We start from the raw sequence: 15,325 nt of genomic DNA on the forward strand, positions 1-15,325 counted from the left end.
TGACTGATACCACTTGTACAGAAAAGAAATTGTTATCCATACACCATTCCTATAAATGACATTCATTTTGGAGAAAACTCATAAACCATTGCTCAAGGCATTATTTCACAAGCCAGAATTCCAAAATTGCCATGGAAGACAAACCACTGAATATCTAGCTGGGATACCAGAGTGCGGTCTGCTCATATATAGTACAGATAAACCTCACATTCATCAAAGAAGAAGAGGAAATCTAAATTGAATTTTGGTCTACCAGAATACAAGAGAAGTTATTAGAGAGTTATTATATAAAGGACCCCTGTGGTGATCCCTATTATAAAGTCAAAAATCCTTTTGTAAAGTGAAAAATGACTAAAATTTCATGAATTGTCCCCCAGTTGTGTTTTCTAAATATGAATTGTAGGTCTTGTTTCTTTGAAGAAAGAATCACTTGCAGTGGTGTAGAAATTTCAAGTGTATAAAAGAAAAGGGAGGCATAAACACCCTGTACTCAGTACTTAAATGGGCACTTGCTTTCATGAGCTTTAGCATCATTCCTCCCCAGATCATAAGATAAGCAGCTGGAGAAAAAAAAAAAATCACTGACTGTGGGAGGAAAACCCATGCTCAGTCTCCTTTAGAGATGGACATTCCTACGAGTAAATAAATGAATAGGCTCCACACGTAATAACAATGAACTGTGTGAGAATGAGCTAGTGAGGGAAGCGGAAGGTGGCAGGGAATATGGGAATTGGGGAAACCTCCAGCAGTTCATGCTGTGCTATCTGCCTTCCTCATTCATGTGTTTTCTGAGTCAGCATTAGCTAAATTTTCCAGAAAGCAATCCACAAAGTACAGCCTGGGCATTTAAGGGACGTCACTCATTTCCCCCAGTGACCTTGACAAGTCAGAAGCTTGAAAGCAGGGAAATCCGGATGTCTCAGTTATGAAGTGGAGCAGTGGGGCTCCAATATATTTCCAGAAGTCTCCTCCAGACTGGTGATTATCTGCCTCTGTTACTGCCAGTGACCATCCAGGGTGTTTCTCTGGCTGAGAAGGGGTTGGCATAATGGCCAAATGCTTCAGCCTGGTGTTGCTTCTTGCCTCCATCTGGACCACAAGGCTCCTGGTCACATCTCTCCGTGTAGAAGGTAGGTTTCTTACCAGATTTCCAACCTGCGGCAAGGCAAGATCTTGCAAACTGTCCTAAACCTACCTAATTCTTAACTGTGGATTGTTGGGAGTAGGGGTTATCCTCAATGTCAACAGAAGATCTAGGTGGTAGGATTGCTCTGCCAGAAATGTTTTCACCATATTGTCGACTTCACCAAAGTGATACACATTTATCTTTATGTTATCTTAACTTTCATTTTTGGTTATGGAATTTTTTTTTAATGGGAATATCTTGAATCAAAACATTGAGGAGAGATCATTTGTTTTTAAAAGTGTTTCATTGCAGAAACAAACCATGACTGTAATGAATTTTAAGCTTGGGGGAAACAGCCAACTTTCACTAAATATTGACCTGTTTTATATTTTTGGAAGTGTCAGCATAATTATTTTAATTTCAATTTTACTATACTACCATATATGTTTTTAATATGAAGTAAACAGCCAATTAACTGAGAAGAAAAAACTGTGAAAATGTAGGCTTGAAAATTAGTCATTAGCTCCCTACCAATGGAATGACTTTAAGTGATTTCTGGGCTTTTGAGATGCCTAAGGAGTAACCTCATTCTGCAATGTAGGCAAAAAAAACTGTAACCACAAATCACTCAATTACAGCTCCAGGCAAATGAAAATTTGAGCACTTTAAAAGGAAAATTTTGTGTTCCTATGCTGGAAGATGTTCTGTAATATAAAATATTTTGGAATCAGATATCCTGATTTGATTCATTTATTGTTGCATTTAATTTTATGAGAAGCTACAGTTATATAATTGATTTTTTTTCAAATACCAGAACTGTTACTCTCAAATAAGTTTTGTCCTCTTTGAAATTCCCCTGGGGATACTATTCACTTTTTCCCACAATGCTGCCATTACTCAAACTTTTGAAAACTGTTCTTTAGACCATCTCTGATGATGGCAAAAATTTCCTAAGGAAATTAAACTGTATATTACATATAATTTTTATGTATGTAATATATGTAATATATAAATTTCATTTAATCTTCTCAAGAAGACATTTTATAGATGAAGAAATAGGCTCAAGTAAGGCTCAAGTAAAGCCAAGTGACTTGCCTAATGCCATATAAATGGTAAATATTGGTTTGAATTCGGCTCTGTCTGATCCTAAGCATACGGTATTTTCCTAAAAAAATCTTAAGGAAGAGATTAGTGGAGTAGCTCTTAGATTCCAGCTCCCTCTTTTTGTCTTTAAATGAAATAGGAAAGCATAAAAATGACTACTACTTGTTGACTACCTATGATGGACCCAGCCCCTGCTAGGTACAAATTATCTATTCTGACAAAAATTCTGTGAAGAACATATAACCATCTCCATTTAACACTAACTTGCCCAAGATCCCAGAGTCAATTAATAACAGATGAAATAATCAAGGCTAGGTCTATTACCCAGAATAGGTCTATCATTATTCTAAATAATAACTTTTAAGGTATAAATGAGTTTTGATGAAAAAGTAGCAAGACTACTTTATAGTGTAATTAATAAACCTTTTTTGCAGGTATTCCCAAAGAAGCAGCCATGAAATTTGAGCAATAGCAAGCTCATGGACTAAATCAGCCAAATTCCAGGACAAATGTGTGTTTGGAGAGTCCAGTTCTAGTAGTATAGTGTGTGTGTGTGTGTGTGTGTGTGTTCATCTCCCCCATAATACAGTGGGAAGCAGAATAGCGTCCTAGTTAAGAACTGGGGTTTCAGAGTCAGTCATAATTGGGTTTGTGCCCCCAATCTGCCCTATATCCTTGCTCTATATCCTTGGACTTGGGAAAGTTACTTAATCTTCCTGAGCCTCCACTTTCTATTAAAGGAGACAGGGTTTGGTACAGAGTAGTATAAACAGATGACAGATGTTAGAATTAATACTAGCATTAGTATTAGTATCAGCATTGGTATAGGTATTAGTATAAGTGCATATAGTCATAAAAGGCTGTTTTGTCACAAACACTCATATTGGGGTGTTGGCTCTCTAGTTTCTCTTTTGGTGAAAGCAAGGTCTGGAAGCAAATAAGGCCATCTACAAATATTGTACATCGTATACTGTATGATGACTAACATTAAAAAAAATATTGTATATCATATACATATCCCCTCTTCCCACCCCCTGCTCCAGAGCATAGCAAGGTCAATGGAAGACTTGGAAATGTTCCTTTCATGTTTGTAGGAGAAACTTTATTATTTTTTTAAGATTCTATTTATTTATTTGTCAGAGAGAGAGAGACAGCAAGAGAGGGGACACAAGCAGGGGGAGTGGGATAGGGAGAGGGAGAAGCAGGCTTCCCACTGAGCAGAGAGCCCGACACGGGGCTAGGATCCCAGGACCCTGGGATCATGACCTGAGCCAAAGGCAGATGCTTAACAACTGAGCCACCAGGTGCCCCTGCAAGGAGAAACTTTAAATACCAACATAGAAAGTGGTCAAAGCATTTGACTGGGCATCCAATGCACAGATCTGTGTACAAGCAACTTCTTGGAAGATTGTAATGTCCTCTTAAGGACTTTTGTGGATAAAGCCCAATAGGAATAATGTACCTGAATGCAATACAACTTTGCAATTTCATACAGGTCTATAAATCCCAGAACCAAGACAGGGGATCAAAAGAATTCTTGGATTCATTAACTTTTGAGTAAAATATATTCACAACATATCTGTTCAACTGCCTCAGCTTCCCTAGGGAGATCAGCCATTAGCTGACTAAAGCCAAAAAGCTTTGAAGATAACATATGATGTTATTTATGATTTACTGAGCATCTATTATGCGGCAGGCACTATCCTAAGCATTTTTATTTGAATTCACTCTTTCAACTCTCACTACCCTATACAATAGATACTGTTACTTTCTCAATTTTATAAATAAGGAAACTGAGTCTCAAAGAGATGAAGTAACTAGCCTAAGATCACAGAGCTAGCAAGTGACATAGGCCAGATTTAAATATAGGTCTGACTCTAAAACTCAACTTCATTTAGTTTCTTTGCCATGCAAGGTTCACTGCCCAGTTCCTCCAGGAACTTCTGAGTAAGCCTGCCCCCCAATGGTCAGAGAAGACCTGGGACTGAGAAAGCTCACACTCCGTTATACCAAGTGCAACATTTTTCAGCCCATCTCAGAAATAGTGGTGTTCCCAAGCCACATTGGTTTGGAGTATTGTTAACTATTCTATTAACCACAGCCCTGAATTTTATCTTTCTCAAAGTCTCAGACCTTTCATTTTATAGACTCCAAAAAGGTTTGCAGCAACTGCATCACTTAGACCCAACCCCAGGAACTGGTAGCCAAAGCCTCCACATAAGCAATGAGGCACTTTAATGCAGCAGGGCATAATAGACTCAGATCTGATGAGAGTTACAGCTTGGACAGGAGCAAGGACCCAGCTAACCCAGAGGAATGTCCTCGTGGGAAATGCCTGGCCTGTGTTCTGTTATTTCTAAACTTCAATCCCAGTCACAAGGACCACACTGCTATATCAAGACAATAATGTTCTACTAGGAAGAACAGCCTACAGGCTGGGAACAAGGACAGCAGCAAATTGAGGACTTCTGTGATTCCTTTCCAGAACTTTCCACCTCAGGGCCATGCAGAATTGTGGGGGTCACCCTTGTGAACAAAAAGACAGCCCAGCAGCTGAATTTTGCAGAAGCCCAGGAGGCCTGTAGGCTGATGGGACTAACTTTGGCCAGCAAAGACCAGGTTGAAGCAGCATGGAGGTTTGGCTTTGAGACTTGCAGGTGAGAAACAACTAGAATAAATACTGCTGGAGTTCTTTCAGCGTTGTGTTCTTGTTCAGCAATAGAAATAAATGTATCCATTCAAATAATGTATATTCTGTTATAGCTATGGATGGGTTGCAGATAAGTTCTTGGTCATCCCTCGGATTCTCCCAAACCCCAAGTGTGGGAAGAATGGGACAGGTGTCCTGGTTTGGAGAAATTCAGTCAGCAAAAGGTTCTTGGCCTACTGTTACAACTCATCTGGTAAGTCAGATCTACAGCCTCTCCATGTTTTCTCTGGTTCTATGATCCATCTAAGAAGAGTAACCCTGGGCAGCAGTAGAAGAAATCATGGTGATGGTCATTTTGTACTCCCAAGAATACCTCTGTGACCGGGCTAGAGGTGGCCATGTGCCCCTCAGAGAAAAAACTTAGGGAAAATATGACTAAATGGCAATATAGGGAGAGGGCATCCCAGGAGGCTCCATTACCCATGCCCCTCCATCTTATAAAGTAAGGAAATATCCACTATAGACAAAGCAATGTACTGAGTTATCACACTGAACCCTGACAATCTTTTTCTGAGATACATTTTGTCACCCTCATTTTGTAGAGGGGAAAATTTAGCTCAGAGGATATAAGTACATTTGTCTAAGTTCTCACTACTACAAAGATTTTAACAGAGGTCTAACTCTCAAACCATGCTCTTTCCCTTAACCTTCATTTTTTTTTTGAGGAGAAGAAATTCAGATGCTACACTTGACATCTTCAAGGATAAGATCATTTTATGAAGGAAGGAGTTAAAGCTAGAAAATAGAATTGGTTTGCTCATGGTCACACAGTTGTTCTTTTAACCTTGCTTGGAGACCACAACCATTTTATCCCAAGTGCTTTACCTAAGGAATATCTCAGGAAGTTTTTCTTTCACTAAATACTTGCTCTCAGTTTATCATAAGAACCTCTGCTGATTTATTATTCTTCACACATACTCATAAATCTGACCTTCCAAAGGTCAGACAGCTAAGTGGTCACATACAAGGATAGATTCCAAAGTCATACTCTAAGATCCAAGAAATAAATGTGCACTAGCAACACTGTGTTGCCCAAAAGCAACATAGGGTCCAAGCAATTCTATGAATCAGGAGGCTTTGACCTAAAAAGAGACCCGAAAGACACTTTGTCCTCTTTCCTCATTTCATGGATGAAATGATAGTTCAGATTGGAGGTTTGGCTTGTTCAGTTGGTCGCAGAGTCAATACTGGAACATAAAGCTTCTTCCAACATTTGTTTTACCATCATCCTCCTCTCCTCTGCCTCTTCTGCCCACCACTTTTGGCTGGGGAATTGGTGGTTCACATGCCTATATATCTCATAGCTAGCCCATGCCTGTCAAATGACCAGGTATTGTAACTTTCTGGCCTTCCTCCCAGCTGTCAGTGTGGTGATATGACACCCAGCCCTCTGGACTTCATAAAATGGGATCAAAGGAAGAGGACTTGGATTTGTGTGTTTCCTTGTGGTTTCATTTAACTTGTACTTCCATCCCCTATATTTCCTGTATAATCAAAGTTAGATCTAGAGGCTTGATTCAACTCTTGTTCAATATTTTTTGCAAAAAGACTACATCAAAAACTAATGATGTACTATACAGTGGCTAACCGATAATAATAAAAAAAAAAAGACTTCATAGATGATACCATGTACTTTAGATCGCTTCTCAACAAAAGGCACTTAATGTCAGTATGTCCCATTATTAATATGCTAATTTTGATCATTTGAATAAGATGCCAGACCTCTCTAAATGAACTCATAAATATACGTTTTTCCCCTTGCAATGAGTAGGTAATCTACACTGATATTGTGGCACCATGCAAATATTCTGGCTTGAACTATCTTGTACCTAGTAGTTTAAGCAGCCATTGGTAATATTTGCTGGGACCAGTTATTATATGTAGGGCTACAAGATGGTGACTTTCTAAATCTTCCTTCTACATTTGTTAGCTGGGATTCTTTGATAAGAATTTCTCTCTCTCTCTCTCTCTCTCTCTCTCACACACACACACCTCTTCCCTCCTTCTTACACTACTATGAACACATGACATTTTACTTATTCTGTGTGTTCAACATGTTATAATCAATTTTACAATTATTATTCTTTTATTCTTTTTGATGCTCAAATTGTCCCAAATTTGGTGAATAGGAGCCCCTTCTTGTTGACTTTTGTGCCCTTTATTCCATTAGTATTGGAGCAATTCCTTTCTTTCTAACATAATAATAGCATTTCCCAGACTGACTTTGTCCCCTCTCTGCCCCTGACGTGGAATCAGCCATTTATTTCTCCAAGAAGCCCAGGTTCTTTGTAATGGAAAATGTTGATTAGAAACCAAAATCTGGATTCAAGTAATTTTCATTACCACTGGAATTTTCTTTGCTTCTCAGTATTTTTAGTGGATAGCTATGTGTATATTTACACATACATACATATATCTAAAAATTATGAATTTGTATCGATATTTCCAACTCAAATTTAACAATTCAAATTTTTTCTTAGTTTGTTTTATACCTGCATCTTTTTTCTCTTACACAGAAGATCTCAGTTCCCAATAGATAATAGTAATATACTTTCTTATCCTATAATAGTTTCAAAATTATAAAACAAACATTATTAGGAATAATGAACCTATTGAGTGAAATTTGAGATTTCTTTGCATTTCTTTCAGTCCCCAGAAGATAGCCCTCTAAGGTTGTACTGTCAAAAAACTATGTGCAAAGGTGACTTGAAAAATTCACAACTCTGTGTGGTTATATTATCATTTTGAAATAAATTAGGCTCATGTGCTTCTGTTTGCCGTTTTTGTGAGGATCAGAGTTAACCTAACCCTTATCCGAACACTACTCCTAAACTTATCCTATGTTTCTTTGTTTTTGTAACTTTCTTTTTTATGGCTATCTTGTGAGGTCTGGGGATTAGAATAACCCTAAACCTGACCCTATACCTTATCCTAATTGTCTTTTTTTATTGCTATCTTTGTGGGTTTTGGGAGACCAGACCAAAGTGCTTTGAATGCTCTGCATGCACCATCTGTTTCATGTTGTCCCCTCTGCCACAATGCCCATCCTCCCCACTTAGCTAACTGCTACTCTTTATTCAATTCTCAAGTGCCAGCCTCTTCAAGAAGCCTTCCCATACCCTTGCATCTTTCCTCTTGGAGTCCAACCACACTCTGTGTTTAATATCAGAGTACTTGGCACATTCTAAAGAAATTATATTCATAGTTTGGAGGGGAAGGAGAGCTAGGTCCTAACACTCCTAGGTGTGCCTTCAACCCGGCAGGGATCACAGGATCAGAATGCTGTTGCTCCCTCACACTGTGGCCCTCTTGGCTACATTTAATGAACAGAGAGGCAAAGGAAACTAATTCTTAGATAGATCCTATCTATCATGCCCATACATTATGCTAGGCCCTACACATTTATTATCTCATTAATCCTCAGTAAAATGACACAAATGTATCATTTCTATTTTCCAGGAGAAATAACTGATGCTTAGTGTGTATTTTGCTATGGTCATAGTCAATATGGGAAAGAGCCAGGATTTAAGTCTTGAGCCATACTACTTCCACGTAGCACCATCCATGGTAATGAATATACATCAATAACATACCAGGCCCTGGTCAGGTTCTGAGCCTCAGTGTTTTTTAAAAGCTCCCCATATGATTCCAATGTGTAGCCAGGGTTCAAAATCACTCTTTCCTAAGAGATCGCTAAGATCTAAGTTTTAGGATTCCAGGTACTTCTAGATTCCCCTATTTCTTTGCAATTGCAGTAATCTCCTTCCTTGTTCCTGGATTGTCCTCTCTCCACACTGCATTTCATCCTCCACATGCATCCACTGATAATTATATTACTCCTCTGCTCCACAGCCCTTGGGTGACTTCCTATTTGAGAATATGATGTAAACTAGGAAGCCTTTCACACATAAAAATGAGCATGTATGAGAACTCCTATATATCAGTTGGGAGGTTTGTGGACCCAGTTGAAAATTTCAACTCCTACAAAATAAATTCCAAATGCTTTAACATGGCAATTATGAGTATCAATACTCTGGCTCCAGGCTATCTTCCCAGTCATCTCCTGCTTGCAGTCTTTCATGCTCCCAATCATATACACACCCCATTCTCCAGCCACACTGTACTCCCTGTCATTTTTCGATATAACTACTTTTTCAAACTTCTGGATTCTCGGGTCATGCTATTCCTATTGACTGGAATATTCTATTCCCTCTTCCATACTAGGTGAACTACTGCTGTGTTCCAGCCACACTGGTCTTTTATTAAAACATCAAACACACTGAGTTCATTCAACTTTGGGCTCTTGAACTTCCTGTTCTCTTTACTTGGAGTGCTTTTGCCCTAGATCTTCAGTGACTGGCTACTTTTTATCACTTAGGTCTCAGCTTAAGTATCACCTCCCCACTTTCTCTTATCATCCTATTCAAAGTATCCATTTCCCATTCCCCACCCCTACTGGTTTACTCTTTATCCTGTTTAATTTTCTTCTTAACACTTATCATCCTTTAAAATTTCGGGCTTTTTTTTTTTTAAGAGAGATGGAAAGGGGCAGTGGGTCGTGCAGAGGGAGAGGGAGAGAGTGAATCCTAAGCAGACTCCATGCCCAGCATGGATCCCTACATGGGGCTCGATTGCACAACTCTGAGATCATGACCTGAGCTGAAATCAAGAGTTAGATGCTTAACCAACTGAGCCACTCAGGCTCCCCTGGCCTTTTTTTTTTTCCCCTTAAATCTATCCTTCCATTAGCATGTAGGCCCCTTAAATGTAAGGACTCTGTCTTCTTTGTACCATGACCTTAGCATTTGGAACAGTGTTTAGCACAGAGCTGGGGCTCAATAAATATTTGAACAAACATGTTAATTCTCCATATCATCTCCTCTGTGAATCCCCAGTGATCTCCTCCTACCTTTATCAAAATACGTCTGTCCTGGAAACTGAAACTATGCTGTATGTCTCTGTATTTTCAGTTCCCAACATAGTATGTTGTGCTCAGTATTTCTTTCCTGATATTAAAAAATTTTCAATTTTTGAAGGAAAAACTTAGCATGTGCTCAAGAATAAGAAATGTAACTAGAAGTTCAAGGCAAAAGCCAAGGATGATGTGTGTTTGAATAGAGATGTTTTCAAAGTAAAATAAATATTATAAAATTCTGACTGAATGTGTGTATAGTCAAAATGTTTTATCAGTAGTATCTATGACCTTGATTGGTAATTTATTGTATTTTTCAAAAATGAATGGAATAACTTTTTCTTCTTAACTAACATTCCAACTGATGCTACCTACTGCCAGAAATAAGTAGAAATTTAAAATAGACGCAAATTCTTATTATAATATATTACATGGATCTGTCATTTACCAGCTATGTGAATTTGGGCAAGTTATTCGATTTCACTAAACTTCAGTTTCCTCCTATAAAATGAGAGTTTAATAAAATTGTTAAATGAAGTGTCATGATTGACTCAGATAAGATGCTCAAAAAATGTTGTTTCCTCTCTATCACATTCAACAGATTGGAAAGCAAATCTATATCCCTCCTCTGCTCCCCTCCTTAAAAAAATTTTATGTTGAAGAGCACAGAGAAATCTGGTTTTTGATCTTTGTCCTGAACTGTATATTGTCATGTGTGTATATTCAGTCTCCCCATCTACTCCTTCCATCCTGTCACTTCTGCATCCTTTCTTTATTCATTAAATATTTATTGAGCATGAACGATGTGCTAGACACAGAGAACATACCATGATGACCAAGACAGACAGGGTTCCTGCTTCCAGGGAGCTCAGTCCAGTGTAGACCAGTGCAATGAGAACCTTGACAAGGGAAGTATAGGGAGGTACAAAAACATATGCCTAGGGACCCAATCTAGTCATCAAGTCTGCCTAATAAAGAGATATTCAATCTGCAACTTGAAGGATAAGTAAGAGCTAAGTAAAGAAGGGGCAAAGAGTCTTACAGGTAAAGAAAGCATCATGGTCAAAGCCTTGGATATGAGAGAAAGCATATCAAAGAACAGAAGAAATCTGAGAAGGCAGGAGGAATAAGAGACACACTGATCAGATAAGGCTAGCCATGTCAGCAGGGGACAGATCACAGGGGGCCTTATAGGCCATGCAGTTGAGGCAGTCACTGAAGGATTCTAAGGAAGGAAGTGATATGATTAGATTTGCATTTTTGTAAGATCATTCTGGCTGCACTGTAAGGGGACTGGAAAGGAGTAAGACTAGAGGCAGGAAGAACAATTAGGAGACTATTTTAGTACTTACTTGTTACTTTATTTTTCCCTCCCCCAACAGATACTTGGATTAACTCATGCCTTCCAGAAATTATCTCCACCAACGACCCCATATTCAACACTGAAGAGGCAATGTACACAACAGAAATGATTGTCAGTGACAGTGCATACTCAGCTTCAACTACTGATGCACCTTATTCTGCTACACCTACTCTTGCTCCTACTTCTGCTCTGGCTTCCACTTCTACTCGAAGGAAAAGAAAATTGATTTGCGTAACAGAAGGCTTTGTGGAAACTAGCACCATATCTACAGAAACAGAAACTGAGTCATATACTGAATATAAAGCAGCATTCAAGAATGAGGCCATTGGGTTTGGAGGTAAAAGCTTTCTGTGTTTGCATTGTATGTGTGTGTGTTTGTGTGTTTATGTATGACAGACAATACATAAAAACCATGTTGTCTCCAGATTAGGCACTCAGGACCTGCCAAATACAAGTAAAGCCTTAATGCAAACTCAATTTTCATAAAACCATAGAACTTGAGGACTCTAAAGAAACTTAATGATTAAACTAAAAATCATGAATATAAAATAGCTTCACTTTTAAAAATAAATCACTATTAATACATCGAAGTTCTTTTAAAAATATATACCTTAAATGATTAAAAATGATTAAAAAGTTTGTCTTCCTATTTAAAAGGAAGGGTTTACACTTAATTAGCTCCAAACATATCATCTCAAGGCCACAGAGAGGAAATGGACTCTGTCATATTACAATTTATAAAATAGAGAGAGCATGTGAGGCAAGGCCAAGGATTTCTATAGGTAAGAAGCAAAGAAGCAGATGTGGGCCCAACATTCTAAGTAGCCTCTTTATGGTCAGAGAGAAGGCTTTTCTCCTGCATTATCTGTTGTCTAGCTTGGTGTAAAGAATCGTTAGAAGAGCAACACACAACAATGTATAAACAAAGAACCAATAGGCCATGTCTCTGTTTCCTCCAGGTGTCCCCACGGCTCTGCTAGTGCTTGCGCTCCTCTTCTTTGCTGCTGCAGCTGGTCTGGCAGTTTGCTACGTCAAAAGGTAGGTTTGTGGCACACTGTTGGTCTTATAATCTATGTCACATTCCTATCTTGTGTTTTTCCAGGGTTGTTGTTAGCATTTTCCTCGTCAAAACAGAAATGATAGTCTTCTTATATTGTAAATTTTCTCCCTCATCTCACCTTTCCTCCCACACCCAATCTTTCTATTATTTCAGCATCTGCATGTCAGCCAGCCTTTAGAAACAGGTCAATGCTGTCCCTTTGAGAATCAAGAGATAAAAAGAACAGACTGACATCTAGGGAGAAAATATATATTTTATTTTGATTCTCAATTCTTTGTTGTTGGTGGGAGGGTTATGAGGTCAGCCTCAAGTCTGGCCTGCAAACTGGACTGGAGGGGAGTAAGACTAGAGGCAGGAAGACTCATCTAAATGAATCCACTGAAGTGGGGATGCATTAATGTATTTGAGTGTGCATGTGTTAGCATTTCTCTGAAATAAAGGTATCCAATGTACTGTGCTAATACGGGCTATCACAGAAAAAGCGTTATCTATTGGTGTATGTGTTACAAATAAATCTCTCACTTTAATTTTATAATTATGCCTATAGGTATGTGAAGACCTTTCCTTTTACAAACAAGAATCAGCAGAAGGAAATGATTGAAACCAAAGTAGTAAAGGAGGAGAAGGCCGATGATAGCAACCCTAATGAGGAATCAAAGAAAACTGATAAAAAGCCAGAAGAACCCAAGAGTCCACCCAAAACTACAGTGCAATGCCTGGAAGCTGAAGTTTAGAAGTTTAGAAGAAAAAGAAATGAGAGGACACATTTCCTGATACATATCCTGGCCCCAGATGGGGAAAGTTAAAGGGCCGAAGAACCAAACAAGAAAGTCCACCCTTGGTTCCTAAATGGAATCAACTCAGGGCTACCTTTGGACTATGGAGTTCACCAAATGGAATTCCCTTCTTCTTACTGCAATCCTTTCTGGATCCTATCCTCCTACCTCCAAAGCTTCCCACAGCCTTTCTAGCCTGGCTATGTCCTAATAATATCTCTGTGGGAGAAAGGAGCTTCGCAAAGCACAGGGACCTAAAACAGCTAATCAGAACACATTTATAAAGAGGCTTCTTAGTTGGCTGAGAACAGGTGAGTTGAGAACCAAGAAACCACCGAGACTAAGGCTTTCTCTATTGACTCCACAGGTCAGATCCTTTCTTCACTCTGAAAAGGTAACATACATCATCTGGCACGCCCTTCTGAGCCAGGCAAGAACAAAAGAAGGAAAGAAAAGTTCAGCATCTGAAGGCCATGGAGATTCCCATGACTTGAGACCTGATCTCTGTAAAGCCAAAATAAGTAGAGAAAAAGAATGAGGCCAAGGATGTTGTCAGCATATTGTCAGCAGGGACTCCAAATACAGATAGGGTCAAAGTAGTCACCTCTGAATAATCTGAGTCGGAATCACTTTTTTGAATACACACACACTTTCTTTTCTTTCTCTTGCTGCTATTTTCTCTAGAAGTATACACTTTTACAAGGAACCAAAACAAATCTCTTACAAATTTTTATTTTTATCTGAGTTTTATCTGAGAAATTATTACTGAGGAAAATTACTGTGTTAAAATGCAGTAAAATTTAACAAACATTTATTGAATATATCAGGTGCTGGATAAGGTATTACATTCTATCATTGAAAGTTATTTATCAAAAACTTGTATACAGTAAAATGTATGAAGCTAATTTTTTCTGTTTTGATATCCCTAGCTTATTTACTTGCAAAACTAATTTTTTACTAAGACTAATCTATTCATTATTTTCTCTAACATGGCAGCCATTATAACCTTAATTTATTATTAACATACTTAAAAAGTACGTTATTACCTCTATGCACTGAAGCACATTTTTAAAATGTCATTAACAAATGTATCACCAGTTCTCCTTTTTTCAGCAAGAAGAGCCCAAAAGGTGCAGAGATATTTGTGTCAAAAAAATAAAAGTATTGAGAAAATTTCTTTGCTCTCTTATTTACATAGATGCATTATACCTTTCGTGCAAAACTGAAGTAATCTGTTTTTTGCAAAAGTAAGAGGGACAATTTTGGTTGTTGAAAAACAAATATTTGTAAACCAGGTAGTACATATATCACCATATGGGGCTATTCTTGCTTCAGGTGGTCTTATTTTAAGTATGTCAAGTACGCACACATAAAACAGTCCTTTACTTAGGATTTGGGTCCTACATTATAATCCATTTCGGAGTTCACAGGGAGCTGAGGATTCAGGATTGTTCATTTGTCCTGTTTCTCTAGCTTTCTCTCTCCCTCTCTCTGGTCTTCCCTTTTGGACTGCTAATATCTTCTTCCCCTCACCAGTGACCCCACAGCTAGCTAGCTCCATGATCCTTTCAGCTCACAGACCATAAACTGCTGGCACAGTCTTTTGTGGTTGGCCCACAGAGTATTATCTTAAATTGTGGTTTAATTGCCAAGAGTGAGAAATCAAGCAGTGCCTGCCTGGCTCAATCAGTAGGGCATGTGATTCTTGATCTCGGGGTTGTGAGTTCAAGCCCCATGTTGGGTGTAGAGATTACTTAAAAATAAAATCTTTTAAAAAAATCAAGAGTTTTCACATATTTATATACCTGGGTTCTCTTGAAAAAAATGGGAAGATCTGGAGATAGAGAGCCCATATTCCCCCACAGCAATAATTATCTCAAAATAAGTAGTGGCTGTCCCCTTTAAAAGGGCTCCACTTGCTTCACTTTATCACAGTCTTCATGTTCTATTGCATCTTCATGCCAAAATAAAGGTGCCATGTCCTATGGATCACATTACTATTGCCTTTTTCTTCACACCCAGCCCATTTCACTCATTTACAATCTTCCTGGCACTGAGGTCTGTGAGTTTGAAATTCTGGTTTGTCAGTCCTTAAGTTTTATCAGCCTCATCTAGTTCTTAGGGAGTGAAGAAGAAAAAGCAGAAAGAGCCAAGTAATGGCCTTCCTTCTATATATGTTAGCTGAAAAATAATCAGATCTTCCACCTTAGATCTCCCATCTTGTGAGCATATACTGTATGTTAGGATACTATCATCTACTATTTGTTTTTAAAG

At 38.4% G+C, this 15,325-nt stretch overlaps 1 protein-coding gene across 1 annotated transcript; it reads left to right on the forward strand.

Moving 5' to 3' along the window:
* Positions 1-691: 691 nt before the first annotated feature.
* Positions 692-14,224, forward strand: LYVE1 (lymphatic vessel endothelial hyaluronan receptor 1). Its single transcript, XM_034995158.1, has 6 exons — positions 692-1,130; positions 4,716-4,887; positions 4,994-5,133; positions 11,235-11,552; positions 12,175-12,253; positions 12,823-14,224. The coding sequence occupies exons 1-6, from the start codon at positions 1,049-1,051 to the stop codon at positions 13,007-13,009; spliced, it is 978 nt and encodes a 325-aa protein (XP_034851049.1). The 5' UTR covers positions 692-1,048; the 3' UTR covers positions 13,010-14,224.
* The last annotated feature ends 1,101 nt before the right edge of the window (positions 14,225-15,325 follow it).

Source organism: Mirounga leonina, unplaced genomic scaffold (assembly GCF_011800145.1).
Source record: "Mirounga leonina isolate KUSES-001 unplaced genomic scaffold, KU_Mleo_1.0 Mir_92, whole genome shotgun sequence".
In the NCBI taxonomy this organism is placed as follows: Eukaryota; Metazoa; Chordata; class Mammalia; order Carnivora; family Phocidae; genus Mirounga; species Mirounga leonina.

Excerpts from the sequence above, each read along its gene's own strand:
- LYVE1 (XM_034995158.1), top strand. The coding sequence starts at position 1,049 with ATGGCCAAATGCTTCAGCCTGGTGTTGCTTCTTGCCTCCATCTGGACC. Across the intron at positions 5,134-11,234 it reads CTACTGTTACAACTCATCTG|ATACTTGGATTAACTCATGC; the intron begins GTAAGTCAGATC and ends CTCCCCCAACAG. Across the intron at positions 12,254-12,822 it reads GCAGTTTGCTACGTCAAAAG|GTATGTGAAGACCTTTCCTT; the intron begins GTAGGTTTGTGG and ends TTATGCCTATAG.